We start from the raw sequence: 25,078 nt of genomic DNA on the forward strand, positions 1-25,078 counted from the left end.
CACACTATAAATGTAGACAAGTCCCTTGTCTCTTAGGCACAAACCTGATTTAGAGGACGCTTTTTTAAAAGGCATTATTTTTGAAGGAAAATGTTATCCAAACATCCATCATGCTTGGGTTGTGTTGCAATTTACAAATCAGTGCAGGACTCTTCATTTTTAAACTTGTTTCCTACTACTGCTGTTTTCTCATTTTATATTAATTCCATTAGAGTAGAAATTAAATTCATTCAGTTAAATTTGTTTTAATTCCTACATTAAAAGCTACATTAAACTGGAATTAAGGTTGAGTACACATCTGTAAATTACAGATAAAACATTACAAGCATGTTGCAGTTATCTCAAAACCAAACATTACAAATCCAGGTAACACAGAGTTCAGGCAAATCTCAAGGAAATCCAAATATATTAAGGTATGGAAATGGAAGGCACCCAAACTCTGCTCTGTGCAGTAACAATATCATTATAATTAACCTAGCTGTTTGTAGTCAGATTAGATTACATTGATTTTTCAAAGATACATTAGACTTTTTCATATCTTTTTTTTCCCCCCTAAGTGTGCCACTACAGGATAGAGTTTGGGTGCTTAAGTGCAGTTCCATATATTAACACTTTTTATACTTTGAGGATAATCAGTACTATACCAGGCAGTGAACATGGGAATCTTTTAAAGAGCAGTTAACGGACCATGAACTCAGTGTATAAGGCCCAATGGGTACCAGGTATTTTTATTATAAATCCAAGGGCCAAATAAACAAGTCTGTCAAAAATAGCATACATGTATATACAGGTTTGCCTCCTTCCACTTGCACTGGCAAAATAGAGAGAAGACTTGAGTGGCAAGGTTGAGCTCATGCTGGTTAGCACTAAATGAATCACTTCAGATCTCAAAGTGAAGACCATATCCTGTTTGGCAACTAACACCATTTTCATTCTTTACAAATCGTGTGTGTGTGTGTGAGAATTTCTACAAATTTGACTGGATTTTCTTTGCCCTGAATTTGTTAGCTCCTATGCTCCAGCCCTCTTCCCCTTCCTTCTCCCTCCATCGTTTCCCCTGGGCTTCGCTCCACACCTTCCCCTCTTATCGTCTTCTTCCTTGCTCTGTCCCCATATCTCCCTTCCCTTCTAAGTTCCCTCTGCCATTCAAAAACAGACAAATAAACAAAACTCTAATGTGATGTTTGCTGCCATCACATGCACTCTTCTTGTGCATTATACCCCTTCCCAACTCTTGTCTATTTAGACTGTAAGCTCTTTTGGGCAGGATTGGTCTGTTAGTCTGTATTTGTACAGTGCCTGGCATAATGGGGCCCTGCTCTTGGTTGGTCCTTAGCCACTACTATAATAAAATGCTTGATTAATAATAACTACCTGTTATTAAGTTTGCCTGACGCTTCCCATTCTGTGACCTTGTTTTCAGTTTGCTTATACTTTCCTACTTTTTTTTGGAAACTCTCAGCCAAAATTGTTCAGCAATTTCCTAGAATGACGCTAGGGAAAAACACATTGTTTTGTTCATGGTTTTTAAAAAGTATTGACCTTTTATTTGAAAAGTTCTAGGGCTTTAGAGCAAGTACTTGAAATTTGGAAGGTGGGTGGGTAGGTGGGGGTGGCGGTGGCGGTGGCCTGTGTGTCAAGGATGTGCCTTTTGCTATCCCTGTAAAAATCTGCCCAGTTTTGGCCTGTTATAAGCCTTTGAAAAAATATAATTCACACATACTCAGTAGAGATGTAGATTTGAGCAGCTAAATTCCCTGAAGATTCCATTTGCACTGGGCATGCTGAAGCCCAGAGTTGAGCAGGACTTTTCCTGGGCTGTTGAGGTCTGTGCTGTACAGTATCTGGGTGCCTGAACCAAGAGCAGGGAGTCTCTCTCCTATGCTGTCAATACACCCTTGCTGGGTCCCAAGTTTGAGAGAGAGGAATTTGCTTGATTCAAGTGTAGAGGGGAGAAGAGCTGGACCTAAAGTGGTAAAAGTAGATTGAGAGGAGGGTACCATAACTCATTCCCCTTGTGCATATGCATTATTATAGTCTTTAGTTACATGATCACATACTCCCCCCTGCCCTCACAGGAATTGCTGGTTCATTCAGTGCACAAGATGGGCTCTGGGGATGAATCAGGGTTGTGTAGTGAAGGAGGTTGTTGCTTCACCTTCCAACTTCTGCAACAAATGTATAGCAAATGAGGCAGGGAATTGCAGGAAGAGTGAGGAGGATCTGATGGCTAAAACTATTGAATGATGCCTTGGATTGGATAATTGGATTCTGTCTCTGCCTGTGCCACAGAGTTCCTCTCTGATGCTGGACAAGTCACTTAAACCAAAATTTTCACAGGTGGTCACTAGTTGTGTGTTCCTTATTTTCTGGGTGCCTGACTTAAGACCTTGAACTCTGATTTGTAGAAGTACTAAGCTTTCACAACTGCAGTTGAAGTCAATGGCAGCTAATGCTTTGAACTAATAAAGTGCTTAGTCCTCTGAAAAATCAAGTCCTAGGTGTCTCAAACTGGGCACCTAAAATTAGTGGATAATTAATTGACTTTAATCTCTTTGTGCCTCAGTTCCTCATCCATAAAATGGGGATACTGATAGTCCCTTATTCTGGAGGGGTGTTGTGAGATTAATGTTTGTGAAGTACTCAGATGCAACAGTGATAAGCATCACAGAAAGGCCTATAAAGAAATAATAATTCTGTCTTCAGAGCAGGATTTGAATAATGTGCTGTAAATAAGACCTACAGGCACACATTGAACAATGAGGAGAAAACAAAATATTGAATAGCTGATCTTTAAGTACTGTCCATACTGTGTACTGAATGAAGTATAGTGTGTGATTAAAGACTATCATAATGTATATGGAAAAGGGGGCTTAATTAAGGTTGCACAGACAACCTTAATTCTGGAATTTACTAACTTTTGAGTGGTTGATTTGGCGCCTTAATGTTCTTTTAACATGGTGTATATGTTTGTGGGTGTGTGTACAAAGTGGCATAGTATTAAAATATTATCAAAGACTTAAGTTCTAGGCTACTCCACAGAAATGTTGGCATGCTGTGAAGTGGGGGAAGGAGGGGAAATAAGTTCATCCACTCATTTCCTCCGTGTAATAGACTGAACAGGAAATTGCTGTTACTGTTTCCTGAGTTAAGATTGTCTGAGTAACATCAGTCTATGGAAGGGATCTGATAAACTTTGAAATAAGTGCTATTTCTGTTCAGAAGATCTCTGGAAGGTGTCATGTAGCCTGATCAAATTCTTCATTAAGCAGAAGAAATTTGCTCTAGATTGTACCATTTTGCAAATACTTTTACAAATAGACAGACTATTATTACCTTTTTGACCAAGGATGCAATAAAATTGATGGAAATAATTCCAACCTTTCTGGGTAACTAAACTGAAATTCCAGGTGTATTAGTGGCACAAATTTTGTATTGGCAAAAGGTACCAGAATGTCAGCCCTGCAGAGAGCAGTGCTCTCTGACTCCACAAAACAGATGAAGCTGGTTAGTGGCAGTAGTAGCGTCCTCACCTTCCCCAAGCAGTGTACCTCAACCTTGCTATGTAGTGATCTACCGCTAAATGGGAAGATAATTTATTCCCCATGTTCATTCAATTTTTAGTGTCTCCTGAGACTGCCAAAGCAAGCAAATTTTAGTTGACTTTTAATGATGCTGATTATAAATGCATATATTCTGGGCTGAGCATAGGAGAAGCAGAAACACATTACCTACTGCCTGAGTTTAACCAGCTTTTCAGACTGATTGGAAGGGGAAGCAGGGTCAACCCAGGCAGCAAGGAAAGATGGGAGAGGATGCAGTCTGAGACCAGCACCTGTGTAGCTGGCTGTGTGCATGCTTTCTTTCCATTGTATGGATTTGGCTGCTAGTAACCAGTGTGGCAAAAGCCAGGATACCCAGTATGGCTTTAGAGCTAGTTGTTCTGCTATCAACTGGATCTTTACTTCGAAACCGTTTTTTAAGGAGATGTCTGAATTTAATAAATGTGCAGCACTTTTTATAGACTTACATGAGGCCTTGCATTGAGTAAGTTTGTGGGATCTGATGAAATGACTCAGTGCCCCTGCCATGATAGTGTCATCAATAGAAGAGCTCTATAATGGAATGGAAAACTGTGTTTGAGTTAATGATAAATACATGGAATGGTTTCCTGTTTCCATGGGAATTTGGCAAGAGTGCGTCCCATCACCGTTGTGCAATGTCGGCATGGACTGGTGGATGGATAAGCTTGAAGAAGCAGCTGTTAGTGATTTTGCTTTTGAGATCTCAAGTACATCAAAGGTACTGTCTTGCTGGCTCAGTTTGGTGAATCACTGCAGCTGATTGCTTCTTGCCCAACTAGATCGTCTGAGTGCATTAGTCAGTTTGTTAATCCAGAGGAAATTAAGTCGCTGGCTCTTACCATTAAGTAGCCTACAACTTCACATTACAAACAGCTCAGTATGAACCTATCCAGATCCAATATAGAGCAGATGGCAACTGTCAAACGTTTGGGAGATTCATAGATCGTGCTGGAGGATGCTTGAAAGATGTGTACATTCAAATCGAGGCAGCAACTGTTGCCATGTCCCAGGCCCTTCAGCGGGTGGAGACATTGTGACATCAGGCTTATCATGGAGCTGTGGGTCTGAAGTACCTGAGTTATACTAACTCTGTTTCAGAGTAGCAGCCGTGTTAGTCCGTATCCGCAAAAAGAAAAGGAGTACTTGTGGTGCCACAAGTACTCCTTTTCTTTTTAGTTACTCTGTTGTATAGTAGTGAAACATGGATGCTGAGGAAGTCTGAAAAGCAGTAGATTGACGTTTTTGATTCTCATGGTCGTTGTGAGCTGCATCATAGTGAGTGGCAAGACAAGATCAGCAATGACTATATTCAAACCTGAACCCAGCAACTGTCTGTATCAGCACTGGTATGATTTTGTTGGCCTTCTTAGTATGGGCTTGTTGTTGTTAGGATGGAAGACCAGTGAATTAGGAAGTTACCAAGGAATGCTGCTACACAGTTGGTGATCAGATGGCTGCCAAAAGCTAAGATCACCAATCGCACATGCAGACTGAACATTCAGCCAGACTGTCTTAATGACCTACCTAGAGATTGATTGCATTGGTACTCGATTTGCAAGGGGGCTATGACCCTTTGAGTCTTGATGGTTATGAGCTAGTGCAGGAGGAGAGAATGTAAGACAGCATGTGGGTGAGGTAGGACATAGGCCTTGTCTACACTACGGAGTTTTGTCAACAAAAGTTATGCTGACCTACAGCCACTGCTTCAATTAAACCGCTGTTGCATGCCCACACTATGCTCCTTGTGTTGGCAGAGCGCATCCACACAGAGAGCAGTGCACTGTGGGTAGCGATTCCACTGTGCAACTGGCCGCAGGGAGCTTTGGGAAGGGTTTGCAATGCCTCATGGGGCAGGTACAGCACCAAATCATGCAGGTTTCTCAATCCCATCGTTCCATGGGTATCCTACTAGATTGCCAGCCGCTTTTCAATTGAAGTGTGGGGAGGGGGAGAGAGTGTGTGATAGGGAGTGTGTGTGGGGCGGGGGAGAGACAGACTGTGTTGGGGAGTGTGTGGGAGGGAGTGTGTATGTGAAAGAGACAGTGTGTGTGCTGGGGGAGAATGAGTGTGTCGGAATGTTGTCTCTTTAAATTCAGACAGCAGTCGGAAGTAACCAGTCCCGAGGCAGGGGACACTCCCTGACATCAGCCCCGCCTTCCTCCCCAGCTCTGCACAGCACAGCAGTCTCGCACACGCACACACATCCTATGGATCTCGTCAAGGTGGTTTTATTTTGTTGATAAACATGAGAGTTTTGCCGCCAAAAGTAACATTGTAGTCTGTACGTCAACACTGTACACTGTGTAGTGTAGACAAGGCCATACTTTTGCAATATTTCTTAAATGTATGCTTGTCCTGCAAAGTGATACACTTGAGACATGTGTGAACGTAGAATAATTTAAAGTTAGACTGGACAAAGCACTAGACTAGAGGGACTCTGTTATTCACTGGTTGAATTACTTACGCTAGTTGGTCTCATCTCTAATTTCTGATTTGGGCTTGAAAAAAAAACAATTTGAAACATGTTACTTTTGCACTGCCTAATAAAACTAGTACTTTATACTAATAGGGCTTATAGTTGATCAGAGAGTCACAACTATTGATCGGCTTTTCAATGCTTTCATTTGGAAACAGGACCAGATATTCTTTCAGATTTTGTGTTTTTAAGATGCTGTATCGTTAGCAGCAATTAAATGCTGTGCAGAAGAGTTGAAAATGGGTAAAATAAAAACAGCTTTAGACATATTTTAAATGGCTTAAGTTTTGAAAGTACTGTGTTTTGGATTAACATGCCAAATGTAGTTAAACTCTATATTATGCTTATTGCTATGACTTATTGTATGAATTCTTCTCCAGAATTCCTTCTGAGATAGATACATTCTCTTGGACTGTAGCCTCATATGAGGCTGTTCCAGATATGAGACTACTTTTTGTGACTTGGAAAGCAGTAGTCTAAAATTGCTTGAATTGGATACCAGCCTTATATAGACAACCTCTAAGTCATTTTACTTTTTTATTTTCAATCTTACTGTTTTCCAGGGCAGTTCTGTTTTCTTTCTTATCTGATGATGTTTTTCTGTAGACTTCCTCATAAAAATCAGAGTTGATGAAAATCTGATGGAATGTTTTTACATCAGAAAATGCTGATTTGTTGAAAAAGAAACATTTTATGGAAATGGGTTTTTGATTAAATTTCATTTTTAAAAAGGAACTGAACCTTCTAATAAGAATATTTCAACCTTTGATTTTTCCATTTTGAAATGACTTTTTGTTTCAATTTTATGTGATACAACACAATATAGAAAAGTCAAAATCAGGACATAACATTTTGATAATCCCCAAACTAAGTTTTTCTGGAATTCTTTTTCACTGGAAACTTCAGCATTTTTGTTTTGGTTCCTTTTTTTCAAGTTGGGGGGGGGGGATTAAATTGCAGGTTCTGATTTCCATCCAGCTCTAATAAAAAGCTTGTGTACAGTTTTATTTAATGTCTCTAATGCTTCATATGGGAAATTCTATTTAGGCATAATTATTTTATATCATGTATCTTCTGTCTCTAAATATTAAGGACAATTGGGTAACAGTCCATTGTATGTCCCTTGGTTGTTCTGTGGTGTTTCTCATTATGCAGTCCACCACCAATAAAAAGATAATGGGAGACATAACACATTTGGTCTGAGGCCAGTATTAACTTTAAATGGCTTAGTCAATTCACTGTTATGTGTTCCTAAGCATTTCACATTTTTTATAGAAGCTCAGAATGATGATCACAAATTTCTGAGCGATTCCACAGTGGCGTAGCAACTTCAATAAAATTGTTCTATCTGTTGTATCAAAGGCTTTCATAGAAGGGTCATACAGTGGACTTTCATGTAGAAGTTTGAAGATGACCTCAACTTGGTATGACATACCCACAGAGACATGCAAGCCAAAACAAACCTCATACTTATAATATTGCAGACCTGAAGTTCAATATGAGAACTTAGAACTTTTCATTCATTGTGGGAAAACCGGAAGAAGTGGTGCATGAAGTGGGCCTGTTGCTGAGAGTGCAATGATTAATTCCCTGGACAGTGTCTGAAAGCTGCTTTTGATGTGACTAGAGGCTGCAAACTTTTAAAAAATGGAACATCATTTGTTGATACTTTGGTACTATTCCATAGAGGCCACTGAAAACATGTATTGCTTAGTAGAGTGGCTTCTATGCTGAAGGAATAACAATGGACTAGTCCCTTTGATGAGCAATTTACATTGCTTCCTGTGAGCTAGTTTAGTGTAATAGGTAGACTAGACATTTTCCAGTATCTTAATTCTATCGCTGTCTTATTCTAAACTGTATTGGACTTAAATCTGATTTGGGGGCTGCTAAAGTCAATGTAAGTGGCCAGTACCGGTTTTTTTTTGTTTTGTTTTTGAATGCCTTTGATGAATGCCAGGACAAGACAATTATGGTTGCACCCAGTAAAGCTATCTCAAGGGTTCTTAGCTAGTTTACTTCCCTCCCTAACAACACACACGGGGTTTTATACCCAGTTTGGATATGGCTGTGCAGAGGCTAATAACTTGACATGTTCAGGACTACTGTACAGACAAATCCATGCAGAAGAAAAGAGGCTAGACAGAAGCATAGTGAGATTAACCAAGTGGTAATGGAAAAATTAGTTGAATGTTAACTTTACCAACAGGTGCCAGTATGGATAATTTTCCTTGCAGTATTTTTTTTTTGAGCCCTAATTATTATGTAAAACAATTTCACCCTATCAGTCTAGTATACTGTTTTAGTGTTGGCAACAGGCAGGGGTGAAAGTAAAGTTGAACTCCTACCGGTACAGGTGCCAGCTCTTCCCCTGCTTCCCCGCCACCCGGGAAAGGGCAGGGCTCAAGCGGAAAGGGCGGGGCTGGGGGTCAGCATCCTCCAGCCAGCCCATCCGCATTGCCTGGCCCATGCTGCCTGGGGCTCCGGCGGTGATTTAAAGGGACTGAGGCACCAGCCACTGCTGTGGTAGCGCAGCCCCGGGGCAGTTGCTCCTTTTGCCCCCCACCCCCCCGGTTGGAGGCCCGGGGGGGGGGAGGAGGGGGCAAAAGGGGCAATGACGTTAAAGCGCTGTCACGGCAGCGCTTTAAGTAGGGTCAGCGCTTTAAAGTCAGCTGGGTCCAGTCCGGTACTAGCAGCCACTTTTTACCAGTATGCCGTTCCGGCCTGTACCACCTTACTTTCACCCCTGGCAACAGGAAATATCTTGTGAATTTTCCCTTGTAATCTAAAGCGTTCCTTCCCACTTTGGCTAGCTCTACAGTAACCAGTTGGTATATTGCTATTTAAACTCCACTTACTGTGCTTCCAGCTCTTTATTCATACCAGGATTATTTTCCTTTCAAGTTCCCCTAATTAGTTTACAGTGAAAGCTGCATGGGCTAAAGCAAACTGTAACAAATTAGCTTGGCAGTTATAGTTTAAAGGAGTACTTAGTTTCATCTCAAAATTTAGGTTTTTCAGAGAAAGCAGGATGGGTCAGGATTGGAGAGATGCAAAATCTAATATGAAGGAAAAGACTTTTGTGAACTGAACTGAAAATCTGTTTAAGAACGGTTCCTTGCAATATTGTGATTCTAAGTTCAGTTGCATTGTGTTGGTGCATGAGAACCAAAAGACTAAATATATCCATCTAGTTTCATTTCTTTTCTTTCATTTTGAGCATAAAGTAAATGAACAGCATAAATGGGAGAAACTAACTTCAATTTTTGCATTTTTGTAATAGGGGTGTTAACACAAATCAGCATCAATGTATATTGATTCTGTTCATTATTTCCTGAAGAAATCTATACTAATCTTTCAAGTTTTGGTCCACTTAGTTGATCTCATGTGATGATGAGATCTCCCTACTAATGATAATAAATATTTTCTAACACCTAGTTTTACTGAGCTGTGAGTACTCTGTGTAGAAAACACTTCCTTGCTTTTCTAGAGAGAAAAGTGTTTTCAGATTCTGCTTGTGTACCAGTCCAGACTTTAATTATGTTAATTTGTAGAATAGTTTCTCAAATCTTTCAAGTTCTAGAAGAGAATATGCTTCATAATTATAACCTTTTATTATCCTGACTTTAAAGAATTCCTTCATTTAACTGTAATAATATTGTTAAATGGTACCATGATGTTAGTAGCTTTTTTGTAATGCTTTCATTACTTTGATGTGATAAGCAGCAGTGTTATGTAGATCACTGAAAAATATTTGGTTTACAGTAGTTTTGATTTTATGGAATAGACCTGATAGCTGAGAACCATACTTGTGTCTAAACTACTTGAAAAATATAATTGGGTTTTATAAAGTAGGAGAATTATGTAATGCTACATGTTTTGGCTAATATACAGTTTTAAATAAGGCTGATGACAAAGGTAGAAAGATAAGGCACCAGGTGTTTTTTATGACATAGAGCATCAGCAGGCAACCAGTCACCGCACTGCAGCTTATGTTTTAAATCAAGCAGTTTATCTGAGATGTCTCCCTTGTGCTGAGTTGTGCAAAACTGTTTCCAGGGGAATGCTACACCTCACTGCTTGCAAAGCTTCTTTGCCTTGTGCTTTCTTTTAGTGACACGTGTGCAGATTTGTGAAACCTCCATTGTTAAAGGAGAGGAGATATGTTCCTCTCTCTTTTTGAGGGACTATTATTCTCAGTTATTTGCCACATGCTAGTGGTTACTAATTGTGGGTGATAGTGAAGTGAGCTTTGACAACGTTAACAGCAAATATGCAGCAGGGAGCTGCATTCCTTTCTCTGGGATTTCAAGTTTTGAATTGGTCATGGCAGAAAAAATAGTTCATCCTAAATTCAGGACTTGGCAGGAACTGGCAGTTTCGGGTGCAGGGCACATTGAGAATGAAAAATACAGTCAACAGTTATTCAGGGCTAAGCACAAGTATCTGTATGATAATGTGGACTTATGTATATTTTGAAAAGTGCAGAACTGTGTAACTCCATATTATGATGTGTCTTTTCAAAATGCTTGAATAAAACATTCTTGAAACTTTTAACATTGAATTTGATTTAGTGTTCAACACTGTCTTTAGGGTGTTGGTAATATTTGCCACAGTATTTCTACATATATTATTCCTTGCTCTCTTTTTAATAATTAAAAATGTCTCCAAGTGTGACTGTACTTATCAAACTTGCATGAACAGTTCAATAAAAAAATGGTATTGTGGAAAACATTTCCTGTTTCTGTATTTAAAAGTCCTTAATATCCCCTTTCTTCATCCACAAAGCCTGACTAGGCAGGCTTTGAATAGGAGTTAACTGCAGGGCTCAGATACCTGCTGCCCTCTCTCAACACAGAACATCGGTGGAGTTGCTTTGTGGATGCTGTGTTGTCAAAGCTGCCAGACCCAGAATCTAGGTCCAAGAAGCTGGTGTTAGTGCCTCTTCTGTTGCAGAAAGAAAGTCTTAGTTTTAAGTTGAGCTAGTGTGTATTGTAAAGATGCAGGCTGTGGAATGGAACAGGGATTTCTGTATAGCCAGTATAAGGGGCACTGTGTGAAAATAATCACTGAAAATGGGCAAGCCTTCTTATTGGGCACAGCACTGCAGTTTTTATCAAGGAAAAATTAGCTCTGCCCACCTGATTCATGTTTAAGGGGCCTCAAGCAAACAAAGTCTTTATTTACCAATTTATGAACAGTGGTGCTTCAGGGCCATTTAGCCCCAAAGTAACTAAAAATAAAAGCCTGGGTTACACTACAACGTTAGGTCAAAGTAAGTTGCCTTGCATTGACCTGGCTGTGCATGTATCTACACTCTTTCAAGGCCTCCCTCAGCGGCATAGCTCCACATTGAGCTCTTCTAATAGCCCTTGTGTCTGATTGTTGGAAGTCAGCCAATAGCCACTCCGCATTGACACTTGAGGCAACTGTCCCTCTTTTCCTCACAAGTATTATGCAAGACACAACAGGCAGCTGTAACTATTGAGATCTTCTGTCAGAGATGGCAGACAGCAAGAAGTGCTGTGTGGGATTTTTTTTAAAAGGTGCAAAAATTATGGGACATTATGGGATGGAGGAAGTTGCATGATGGGAACTTGACCCCTTGCTCCCAGTCTCCCTTGCCTGACTCATTTTGCCCTACCATGCTTTGCTAAAATTTCCCCAAAGACAGTGTTCCTGATGATGGTGAGTTGCACACTGGGTTATGTATCCATGGTGCATTGCACTGTGCATCAGCGTAAGCACTCCTGGTGAGTACTTGCAATGCTTGTGCAAGGAGCCAGGTATGTACCTGCAGAAGTGATATAGTAACTATGGTAGCTTTATGCCAATGTAACTTGCATTGACCAAAGTTTGTAGTGTAGATGTGGTCAAAGTGTGATGGGGTCTAGTTTGTAGACCTTCCAACACAGAGTTGCAGAGCATCTAAAATGCAACCAAAACGTCAACTCTTGGCCAGCTTGGGCTGGGACCCCTTCAGAGTTAATAGACTTCATACTCTGGGGATAGGGGAAAATGCAAAAAATGTTGATTCAGAAGGTGCGCCATATGTATGCCATATGTCACTCTGCTTGAACAAAAGTATATTTTTTATGTTCTGAGGACTTAAGGGTAGAATAATAAAGAGAGATCAGGATCTTGAAGGGTGCAGGTATGGAATTAAATTACATACTTTTTTATGCTTAACTTTTAGTGTCTTCTTATGATTAGTAAAGGGACATCTAAAGGATTATATAGTTCCATACATTGTATACGGTTAGTACAAGTATTAAAAACAATGAGACCCTTTTTTATAAGGCATATACAAAGGTGTATGGAATGTGAATATAAGGCAAGTAAGTATTAATCTGAGCCAGAACACACATTTGTACTCTGTTAAGCAAGGCTTAATAGACACATTTTAGTTTAATTTAAGAGAATTTATAAACTAGTTTAATCTTTTGTCTGTTTGGCTTTTCCCCCCTCCTATTTATCTTTCCCACCTATCTAAAGCTATCCTGCATAATTCAGAAGCAACATGCACAGGAGGGAAGTGGGTGTGGGAGAGGCATGCGAAGAGAGACTGGAAGGAAAGGAGATGGAAATGCTACATGCAATATCAAATTCAAATTTAGTTGAATGTCAGCTGTGTGCTTAGCATTGTTCAAAACACAGAGGTGGCGTGGTCCATGCATTAAGGAGCTTATGCTCCAAATTCTGGATGTCAAACATATATGTGGAGCAGGCCAAATTCCATTTTGCATTATGGTTTGTGGACAAGGTATATATTTAGGATTGCATACACCTCTCAATCCATAATGGATGTCAATGGGATGCTTCCACAAAGATCAACGGTGGAATATGAAATGTATGTAATATCTAGATTAGCCTATTTATTTGGTTACTGCCTTACTGTCATATCAAGCAGCACTCACTGGGAAAATTATGCTCATCTTTAGGAACACTTTTATTTGCCAATTGTTCCTCTTCCTTCCCTATCTTTCTTTTTTCTACTTCTAGTCTTCTACCTTCCACTCCCCATTGTTTTTGTTCTCCCTTACTTGCAGAAGCTCCAAATCCCTGTTCTATGAAAACCCTCATCCTTATTCCATCCGCTCAAATGACCAGTACTTAAGTAGCTAATACTGCCATTTAAAATGTCAACATCCGGTTTTAGAGGTACCACATCAGTGAAACTAATAGGGAATGGGAGAATTCTTGGAGCCATTGTGTCAGTGGGTCCGCAGACTCAGGAAGATAGCATTGCATCAATTTGAGAGGTGAGGGCTGCAACCTTGAGATCTAGAAACTTTTAAAACTTTATATATAGCTTAGATGCTACAGAATCTGAATAGGTAATGTGTGAGCCAAAAAAATACAGAATTTTGTCCAGGATATTTTACACATCTTGTCTCAATGGACAAACTGTACAATTAACACAAAACACAGAAAATTGATTTACTACATAGTAGTGTGGTTATTCACACACACCCTGCCCCAATCCTAGATATTAAATAAAACAGTTGGTACAGTGGTTTATTACTGATAGACATCAGAATAACTTTGTTTTGAGGAAGCATTTGTAACAGGAGATTACAGCACATAATATCTCAAACAAATAGAAGCATGAAGGAAGGAAGCAGGGTTCTGGAACAATTTTTATAGTGGGGGTGCAATTGAACCGAACTGTAAACCCTGTATATGATGGAAACCACTTCAAGCAAGAGCGTGTGGCAGCACCCACAGCACTGCTAGTTCAAGGTTCCAGCACCTGGAATATGAGTGCAGATATGTCGAAAGGAGAGTTGTTCAGCTTTTTACAAACTGTATAAATGATAGCAACATACAGTACATTATCTTATCCATTGACAGTAATCTGATATCTTTCATCAGCAGTGATCAGTAGCAGGTGCTTTGAAGGAAGGCAAAAACCAGTTACTTAACCCCCACTTCCTAAATCTTCCTCCTTTCTTTTTTCTTATACCTTTCAACCCTTCTGAAGGAGCATAGGTTTTGAGAACCCTCACAAGACCAATATTGAATGAAAGTTCTATGTTTAATTATAAGTTCTGATTCAGTGTAAACATGAAACATACACATGTACTATTTTGTTTTGTTGCAAATTCAAAAATGAATATTCCTACTAGATACTTTGTAGAGACATTTAAGTTTTGATTTCCCAGCTGTCTGCCTCTAAGTTAGCCTAATTGCCCATCTATTAAATCCTACATTAATAAAATATTATAGTCTAGTACAGAGGAACACAAATATTCATTATTAATAGTTTTCATGCACTTAAACTCTTTAAGTAGGAAATCTATTTTGAACACATAGCCTTTTAGTGCAAGCCTTGTGGGGGTTCAGAGATTTACTTAAAGAACAAACCTCTTTATACAAAAAGGCAGAAAAATCTACCTATACTTGTAATTCCAGGGTACATATCTGCTAACTGTAATGATTATACTGGACAAATTTCAGTGATGCATTAAAAAAAGAATTGCTTTTTCTGGAGAACAGGGATTCCCAAAACTTTGATGCGGGAGTCAATATTTGTAACTTTTAAAATGTCAGAACTACATAATTTTTTGTATCAAAACCACGCATGTACATTCACATAACAATAGTTAAAAGAGAGGCAATCAGAGCAATCTCTTCTGCCACCACTTAATTGCAGTATGTGTGATGTGTTTGGCATCCCCACTCAACATCATGTGTTTCTTCACTCTTCTGGCTCCCAGTAGCTTCTTACAAACTTTTTAAAAATTCAGGACGTGCTGTGAAAAACTTCCTCATGGAATTTGAACCCACAGTGCTGAACTTCACTTTATAGCAGAATAAACAGTACTTAATCCTACATTGGTACCTACCAGGACACCCTTCCATAGGACCTCATAAGGAGGGAGAACCAGTCAGGGCTCATGTCATCCCAACAAAGAGGGGAAAACTTTGGGCCTGAGTGTGCGTAAGTGTCCCAACCTCAGGGCCACTGCTTACCCATGTGCTCTGCTACACTGGCTGCCTCTGCTACTTCTTGGGGTGACTTCCAGTCACTCCCTGTCAAGGTTCCTCCCCCACTCTGAACTCTAGGGTACAGATGTGGGGACCTGCATGAAAAACCTCCTAAGCTTATCCTTACCAGCTTAGGTCAAAACTTCCCCAAGGTACAAAATATTACACCCGTTATCCTTGGAATGGCCGCTACCACCACCAAACTAATACTGGTTACTGGGGAAGAGCTGTTTGGACGCGTCCTTCCCCCCAAAATACTTCCCAAAACCTTGCACCCCACTTCCTGGACAAGGTTTGGTAAAAAGCCTCACCAATTTGCCTAGGTGACTACAGACCCAGACCCTTGGATCTTAAGAACAATGAACAATCCTCCCAACACTTGCACCCCCCCTTTCCTGGGAAATGTTGGATAAAAAGCCTCACCAATTTGCATAGGTGACCACAGACCCAAACCCTTGGATCTGAGAACAATGAAAAAGCATTCAGTTTTTACAAGAAGACTTTTAATAAAAAACTAGAAGTAAATAGAAATAAAGAAATCCCCCCTGTAAAATCAGGATGGTAGATATCTTACAGGGTAATTAGATTCAAAAACATAGAGAACCCCTCTAGGCAAAACCTTAAGTTACAAAAAAGATGCACAGACAGAAATAGTTATTCTATTCAGCACAATTCTTTTCTCAGCCATTCAAAGAAATCATAATCTAACACATACCTAGCTAGATTACTTACTAAAAGTTCTAAGACTCCATTCCTGTTCTGTCTCTGGCAAGAGCAGCACACAGACAGACACAGACCCCTTTTTTTTTTCTCTCCCTCCTCCCAGCTTTTGAAAGTATCTTGTCTCCTCATTGGTCATTTTGGTCAGGTGCCAGCGAGGTTACCTTTAGCTTCTTAACCCTTTACAGGCGAGAGGAGCTTTCCCCTGGCCAGGAGGGATTTCAAAGGGGTTTACCCTTCCCTTTATATTTATGACACTCCCCGTTGGGGATTCTTACTGGTCACCCTGATGTTCCTGGGAATCTGTAACCTGGAAGTGGGGGCAGGGGAAAGGGTTTATAAATCCTCCCCTTTGGTGCATGACAGCTTCACCCTTCAAGCCAAACAATCAGTCACAAAACTCCTCCACGTCACAAGTAGGCTGAGCGCCCATCACGAGGATGGTGGTGTGTGTGAGTGTGTGAATCCTTAAAGGGGCCAAGGCTTTTCTTTCCCCTACTGGCCAGACAAAGCCTCCCTACCTCTGAGGCCTGGGGGGAAGAACAGGGAGTGGAGGCAATTTTAGACTGTAAAGTGAGAACAAAGTAAAGAACTAGCAATGTATAAATAAAAATCTTATTTAAATGTCTTGAAATAGCTGTAAAATCACTTAAATTAAAAAAAATCAGTCCATCCTTGTTTCATGGAAGCAATGCATGACTGGCATGTATTTAACACCCATAGTGGCTTAATTCTTTTTCAAAAGTAGAAACTGAGATTTGTGTACGATTGTTTTTGCTCCTGATGAGCATACCTCATTCTTTTTCACTTCAGTTTTTTGAAGTCTTAATAACCACCAGACAAGTCATTTTTCAAAATCATCAAATAGTATTCTGGTGTCTCTCACAAAATACCCAAAAGAGAAGTTACCCTTGTACAGTGTCCTTAAAACTTAGAGGTACGTTGTATTGACTAATCTCGCTGTGGACTTGACTGTTGTATTTATTGGTCTCACACTATCATTTACACTGTGCTAAAACAATACTTCTACACACCTGTACTATGGAATATACATGAGTGTATATTTACCTGGTTTACAATTTTTTAATTGGCATTTACTTCAACTATTTAACCACGTTTATACATTCTTACTATGAATCTCAGGTCCTTGATAATTATTGGTTCTTTGTACCAGTTCCCGATATTAAATTTATTGATTCTTATATACATTGTATTTTCATTTAATTAAGTGTGGTTGTAATAATTGCTTTCTCCCCCCCCACCTTTCTCCTTAGGTTCATTTTCCAGATACAGAAAGGGCAGAATGGCTAAATAAGGTAGGATGTTCTTCCAGATAGCTGTGGGATTCGAGGATAAAATATCTATTATCTTTTTGTATTTGATGTCTTGGCAGTTGATCAGAGTACAGATCTTTACCCCTCACACTAAATACAGTTTGGGTAAACAAAGGGCCAATCTTTCTTCAGTTGATAATTGTGACGCCATTGTAATGGTACTAAATCATGATCAGCCATTCTTGAACAGAGTGGTCCATTTCAGTCACACTTATTGACAGTCAACTGCAGATTCTAAGCATAAATTTACCTTGGTCTTGGCTCGTGTCCTAATGTACCATATACAAATAAACCGGTTTTGTATTTGTTTTATAAATGAACAGAACTTTGAAGTTCCATGTGTATAAAATAAAATAAAACACAGAACAATGCACCTTCAGTGGGTGTAGGGTCTTTCATTCAAACTGTATCCCAGAACAATATTTTAGTAATAGTAAATATTAGAATAGAGAAATTAATATGTATAGTAATGGGCAAAAAAGTTCTCAAACAAGATATGAAAATAGATGGAGAATTAAGACGCTAGTCCAAGAAGGCTCTTCCATGTGGTAGGAAATGCAGAAGGGAGGGCTCTCTTGGCAAACGGCAGAGAGAAGAGTTGTACTGTATTTTAAAAAATCTTTTGCCTTGAAGACTTTCTTCACTGATGCGTGTTGAAACAATGCAAATGTGTATGTTTTTAACTGTTCAGTATAATCTTTCTTTCTTTCTCCTCAGACTGTAAAACACTTGTGGCCTTTTATTTGCCAGTTTATTGAGAAACTTTTCAGAGAAACAATAGAACCAGCTGTGAGAGGAGCAAACAACCACTTTAGTACCTTCAGTTTCACAAAGATTGATATAGGTCACCAGGTCAGTTTCTTTTAACTTATGAGTTTTTAAATGTGTGTCTCTCTTGCTTTTTTAACATGATACATTAAAGTTACACAAGTAAGGCCTTTTGGTGACATTTGATTGTAAATTCTTGGGGGCAGAGAATGTCTTTGAATGTTTGTGCAACACCCAGCACAATGAGGTCCTGTTAAGGGCCTCTAGGTGCTACTATAATATAATATAAATATTAAATAATAAAATGCAAATGTGTGAGACTTGAGAGGCAAATTTAATGCTGCCTTTTGATCTAGGATCACCGTTGTGGAAAGATTATCCCACTTGTGAGAGAATGGCAAAGACAGTAATCCTTAATCTTAAAGGATTCTGATATTAACATAATTAAATGTAAGCCTCTCACTAATACCTTTTTAAATTAACTCAGTAGGCTTAAATGATACTTTAGGTGGAGGAATCTTATTTGCTTTGTTAATTAAAAAAAAAATCACTGCTGATCCCACTGGTAACAAATTTTGGGAAAAAAAGACTAGTGTGAGGCCTATGATTTCAGTGGGGAGCACTAGTACGTTGGTTGAGTATGTATAATGCTACTGTTGTGCTACAGTACTACACTACTGTGAGTTACGTTCTTGAAGAAGGAATTACCCTCACCCTTGTTTCCTTACACAGCTGAATCTTCATTCCAGTCTTGTATGGTGTGGCTATTAATGTCTCCTTGTGGTTGGTTAGGTGGCTGATTGCTAGTATAATGAAGCTATGGTGAAGCAAAAACAAAAAATAAAAAGATTGTAAAGCATATATGAGAACTTGTGTAGCAAGCTTTTTGAGCATTCAAAAATTGATGCTTACCATTTTCTTCCCCCTTATCTTGAACAAATATTACCCTTCCCCTTTTCATGAATCTGACAGTGTTTGAAAGTCAAATTCATGCCTCAAATTTCTCTATTGACTTCAATGAGTTTAAATGAATGAATGAATTTGGTCTCAGCCTCCAGTGTAAGTCATAGGAGAAGCTCAGATATAGAGGTAACAATGTAGAGAAAATATTTGACAGCATACTTCAAGTCTAATTTAGAGAGAATGAAGTCTTGCTTATGTATTCATTGAACTTTAAGGATAGGATCCTGATTCATATTGCCACTTTAACTCAAAGTTGCGGAACACACCAAAATTCCTCTCTCTGCTGGTCTGTCAGGAGCTTTTCAGAAGACTTCTGTTGCTTCTTTGATAGTTTTGGTTTGTTTGTATTTCTATTTCTTAGAACTTCAATGCTGATAATTAAAAGGATCAGATCCTGGCCACTGCTCTGGCCACTTTGCACTATGTCAGTGACACAAATGGTCTGTACAGCTTCCTCAACAGTCAGCTGGGTATTCCTCTGGTAAGGGTGAATCTCTGGCTTGCAGAGAAGACATGGCATGGCCAGAGCATGCTGCCTTCTAGCAGTCCCCAGCTGTGGAGCCCTTAGGGATTGTTCCATCCAAATGAAATTGAGCTGCTCTGAGACTGCTTTGAATTACAACAAAGGCTAGAATGACCTCCAGTAGCCTTTGGGGAAATACAAAGATGGCTTAGAGCAACCAATATGCTTATGCTCATCTGTGTCAAGTGGAGCTGTAGAGCAGTTGAGGATGTAGTATCATGGAGCACATCACTGGACACCGTCAGTACCAGGTCAAGTAATTGAGAACACCGGTCAGAGAAATAACCCACTTCCTTCTTTCCCTGATAAACCAAGGGATGCACCCCACCCGTGTACTTATTCACTACACCAATATTGACTTGGAGTCTAAATACATTCTATGGGTGGCGTACCTGAGATCACTTATCCACTGTCGTTTTTAAAAAAACTCCTGCTCCCCAATCTGAGTCTATGCCTGTTATGTACTATGTACATATCTTATTAACCTTGTAACCAACACTTGTAATCCCTCATAACCCAAGCCTGACCCCAGATATACAGTACCTTCCTTCTTAACTTGTGTAAATTTGACTTTAAACATTAACTTGAATATACTTTTTGTGTGTGAAAACGTCCTACATTGTTCTTCCAAGCTATCATGAATGTGAAGAATGGTTTCCAGTGGGGATTTCAAAGTGCTTGCTGCTCCTTTTCTCCCAGCCTGCCCACTGGGACTCAGGAGATCTGAGTTCAACTTCAAGTGCTGCTACAGTCTCCCTGGTGATGTCGATCAGACTCTCTGACTTCATTCCCCATCTGTAAAATGGGGATGATAATGCTTTCTTTCCTCCAACTTTTATCTGTCTTGTCTTTTTAGATTGTAAAGTTTGAGGCAGAGAATCTTACTGTGTGCTTGTACAGCGCAGTGAACCCTGATTTCACTTGGTATCTTAAGGTGCATTTCTAATATAAATAGTAAATAATAAAGTATAAGCTGAACAAGGTCAGCTCTTCGATTGAAGAGATCCAGGAAAGGAAAACCCCAGGAAGTGATGTTAATTAATAGGTGGGACTCTTCCATCTGTGTCAGTACTGAATCAGTGTCTGAGCATGGTGTTGTGAGTGGTGCAAGGTCAGGAGCAGAACCCTGTGATGTTGAATATGCTGTCTTTCATTTGGGACACAAAACTGAGGCTCTGATAAGGAATGGAATAAAGACAAGACTGATATTGTAATATCTAAAGAATCCTGGAGGTTAACCCTTACATTCTGGCTAAATTCCAATTCAGACAACTAAGTTGTGCATATGTGCCCTCAGCCTTGGTCTAAACTAGGAGTTGAGCTCGAATTTAGCAGCGTTAAATCGATTTAACCCTGCACCCATCCACACGACGAAGCCCTTTTTTTTTTTTGACTTAAAGGGCTCTTAAAATCGATTTCCTTACTCCACTCCCGACAAGGGGATTAGCACTGAAATCGGCCTTGCTGGGTCAAATTTGGGGTACTGTGGACACAATTAGATGGCATTGGCCTCCGTGAGCTATCCCAGAGTGCTCCATTTTGACCGCTCTGGACAGCACTCTCAACTCAGATGCACTGGCCAGGGAGACAGGAAAAGGCCCGCGAACTTTTGAATTTCAATTTCCTGTTTGGCCAGCATGGCAAGCTGCAGGTGACCATGCAGAGCTCATCAACAGAGGTGACCATGCAGAGCTCATCAACAGAGGTGACCATGATGGAGTCCCAGAATCGCAAAAGAGCTCCAGCATGGACCGAACAGGAGGTACGGGATCTGATCGCTGTATGGAGAGAGGAATCTGTGCTATCAGAATTCCGTTCCAGTTTTCGAAATGCCAAAACATTTGTCAAAATCTCCCAGGGCATGAAGGACAGAGGCCATAACAAGGACCTGAAGCAGTGCCGCGTGAAACTTAAGAAGCTGAGGCAAGCCTACCAGAAAACCAGAGAGGCGAACGGCCGCTCTGGGTCAGAGCCCAAAACAAGCCGCTTCTATGATGAGCTGCATGCCATTTTAGGGGGTTCAGCCACCACTACCCCAGCCGTGCTGTTTGACTCCTTCAATGGAGGTGGAGGCAACATGGAAGCAAGTTTTGGGGATGAGGAAGATGATAGCTCACAGCAAGCAAGTGGAGAAACTGGTTTTCCCAACAGGCAGGAATTGTTTCTCGCCCTGGACCTGGAGCCAGTACCCCCCAAACCCACCCAAGCCTGCCTCCCGGACCTGCCAGGTGGAGAAGGGACCTCGGGTGAGTGTACCTTTTTAAAATACTATACGCGGTTTAAAAGCAAGCATGTTTAATGATTAATTTGCCCTGGCATTTGCGGCTCTCCTGAATGTACTCCCAAAGCCTTTGCTAAAGGTTTCTGGGGAGGGCAGCCTTATTCCATCCACCATGGTAGGACACTTCACCACTCCAGGCCAGTACCACGTACTCAGGAATCATTGTAGAACAAAGCATGGCAGTGTATGTTTGCTGGCATTCAAACAACATCTGTTCTTTATCTCTCTGTGTTATCCTCAGGAGAGTGATATCATTCATGGTCACCTGGTTGAAATAGGGTGCTTTTCTTAAGGGGACATTCAGAGGTGCCCGTTCCTGCTGGGTTGTTTGCCTGTGGCTGAGCAGGAATGTTCCTCGCTGTTAGCCATGGGGAGGTGCTAGCCACACGCTGGGGGGAGGCAAAATGCGACCTTGGAACGAAAGCACATGTGCTATGTATGTAATGTTAACAGCAAGGTTTACCGTGAAAGAGTGTACCCATTGTTCTATAAAATGTGTCTTTTTAAATACCACTGTCCCTTTTATTTCTCCACCAGCTGCATGTGTTTCAAGGATCACAGGATCTTCTCCTTCCCAGAGGCTAGCGAAGATCAGAAGGTGAAAAAAACGCACTCGTGATGAAATGTTCTCTGACCTCATGCTGTCCTCACACTCTGCAGAGCGCAGACAAATGCCTGGAGGCAGACAATGTCAGAGTGCAGGAAAGCACAAAAAGACCAGGAGGAGAGGTGGCGGGCTGAAGAGAGGGCTGAAGCTGAAAGGTGGCGGCAGCATGATGAGAGGAGGCAGGACTCGATGCTGAGGCTGCTGGAGGATCAAACTAATATGCTCCAGTGTATGGTTGAGCTGCAGGAAAGGCAGCAGGAGCACAGACCGCCGCTACAGCCCCTGTGTAACCAACCACCCACCTCCCCAAGTTCCATAGCCTCCTCACCCAGACGCCCAAGAACGCGGTGGGGGGCCTCCGGCCACCCAGCAACTCCACCCCAGAGGATTGCCCAAGCAACAGAAGGCTGGCATTCAATAAGTTTTAAAGTGCTGTGTGGCCTTGTCCTTCCCTCCTCCACCACCCCTCCTGGTGCTTCTCTCCACCACCACTTCTCCTACGCTACCTTGGTAGTTATCCCCCTATTTGTGTGATGAATTAATAAAGAATGTATGAATGTGAAGCAACAATGACTTTATTGCCTCTGCAAGCGGTGATCGAAGAGGGGAGGAGAGGGTGGTTAGCTTACAGGGAAGTAGAGTGAACCAAGGGGGTGGGGTTTCATCAAGGAGAAACAAACAGAACTTTCACACCGTAGCCTGGCCAGTCATGAAACTGGTTTTCAAAGCTTCTCTGAGGCGCACCGCGCCCTCCTGTGCTCTTCTAACCGCCCCGGTGTCTCGCTGCGCGTAACCAGCAGCCAGGCGATTTGCCTCAACCTCCCACCCCACCATAAACATCTCCCCTTACTCTCACAGATATTGTGAAGTGCACAGCAAGCAGTAAGAACAATGGGAATATTGGTTTCGCTGAGGTCTAAGCAAGTCAGTAAACTGCACCAGCGCACTTTTAAACATCCAGATGCACATTCTACCACCATTCTGCACTTGTAGTTGAACAGCTGTAGTTCAACTGTAGTTGAACGGCTCCTGACTACTGTCCAGGCTACCTGTGTACGGCTTCATGAGCCATGGCATTAAGGGGTAGGCTGGGTCCCCAAGGATAACTATAGGCATTTCAACATCCTCAACAGTTATTTTCTGGTCTGGGAATAAAGTCCCTTCCTGCAGCTTTTGAAACAGACCAGAGTTCCTGAAGATGCGAGCGTCATGTACCTTTCCCGGCCATCCCATGTTGATGTTGGTGAAACGTGCCTTGTGATCCACCAGTGCTTGCAGCACTATTGAAAAGGACCCCTTGCGGTTTATGTACTTGCCGGCTTGGTGCTCCGGTGCCAAGATAGGGATATGGGTTCCGTCTGTGGCCCCACTACAGTTAGGGAATCCCATTGCAGCAAAGCCATCCACTATGACCTTCACATTTCCCAGGGTCACTACCCTTGATATCAGCAGATCTTTGATTGCGTTGGCTACTTGCATCACAGCAACCCCCACAGTAGATTTGCCCACTCCAAATTGATTCCTGACTGACGGGTAGCTGTCTAGCATTGCAAGCTTCCACAGGGCTATTGCCACTCACTTCTCAACTGTGAGGGCTGCTCTCATCTTGGTAGTATTGCGCCTCAGGGCAGGGGAAAGCAAGTCAAAGTTCCATGGAAGTGCCCTTACGCATGCAAAAGTTTCGGAGCCACTGGGAATCGTCCCAGACCTGCAATGCTATGCGGTCCCACCAGTCTGTGCTTGTTTCCCGAGCCCAGAATTGGCGTTCCACCGCATGAACCTGCCCCATTAGCACCATGATGCCCACATTGCCAGGGCCCGTGCTTTGAGAGAAGTCTGTGTCCATGTCCTCATCACTCTCGTCACCGCGCTGACGTCGCCTACTCGCCCGGTTTCGCTTTGGCGGGTTCTGGTGCTGCATATACTGCTGGATAATGCACGTGGTGTTTAATGTGCTCCTAATTGTCAAAGTGATCTGAGCGGCTCCCATGCTTGCTGTGGTATGGTGTCTGCACAGAAAAAAGGCTCGGAACAATTGTCTGCCATTGCCCTGACGGAGGGAGGGGCGACTGATGACGTGGCTTACAGGGTTGGCTTACAGGGAATTAAAATCAATAAAGGGGGTGGCTTTTCAAGAAACTGAATGGCCCCTCAAGGATAGAACTCAAAACTGGGTTTATCCGGCCATTGGTTTCACGGAGGGAGGGAGGAGAAAATGAATACAAAACAAATATAGTCTATTTCTTGTTTTGAGCCACTTCATCTATCTTTATACATCTTGCTGGCAGCAGACTGTGCAGTACGACAGCTAGCCATCGTCATCTCCTGGGTGCTTGGCGGAAGATGGTGCAGTATGACTGCTGGTCATCATCTTCTGCTGGCTGCTGATTAAAAGACAGTGCACTGCCGGTAGGACTCAATCGCCATGAGACAAAACTTAAAAGGGAAATGACCTGGCTGAGTCACTCCCATGTTTGCCCAGGTACCCCTGACCTCATCGAGTTAGTTAAAAGAGTACCCAGGACTACGTCGACGATGGCTACCAGTCATACTGCACTGTCTGCTGCCAAAAGGCAATAAACTGCTGCTGTGTAGTAATGCAGTACCGCGTCTGCCAGCATCCAGGAGACATACGGTGATGGTTAACTGCGCGGGCTCTATGCTTGCCATGGTATGGCGTCTACACAGGTAACTCAAGAAAAAAGGTGCAAAACGATTGTCTGCCCTTCCTTTCACGGAAGGAGGGAGAGAAGGGGGGGCCTGACTATATGTACCCAGAACCACCCGTGACAATGTTTTAGCCCCATCAGGCACTGGGATTTCTACCCAGA

The 25,078-nt window shown here is 41.5% G+C and overlaps 1 protein-coding gene across 4 annotated transcripts in view; it reads left to right on the forward strand.

The window, feature by feature from the left end:
* The window catches only part of ESYT2 (extended synaptotagmin 2), a 130,144-nt gene that overhangs the window by 22,807 nt on the left and 82,259 nt on the right, over nucleotides 1–25,078 (forward strand). For all 4 annotated transcript variants that reach the window (XM_048837635.2, XM_075125987.1, XM_048837636.2 and 1 more), the window contains exons 2-3: nucleotides 17,046–17,087; nucleotides 17,823–17,957. In XM_048837635.2, the coding sequence (XP_048693592.1) occupies nucleotides 17,046–17,087; nucleotides 17,823–17,957 (177 nt within the window). The remainder of the gene's footprint in view (nucleotides 1–17,045; nucleotides 17,088–17,822; nucleotides 17,958–25,078) is intronic.

Source organism: Caretta caretta, chromosome 2 (genome assembly GCF_965140235.1).
Source record: "Caretta caretta isolate rCarCar2 chromosome 2, rCarCar1.hap1, whole genome shotgun sequence".
NCBI lineage: Eukaryota > Metazoa > Chordata > Testudines > Cheloniidae > Caretta > Caretta caretta.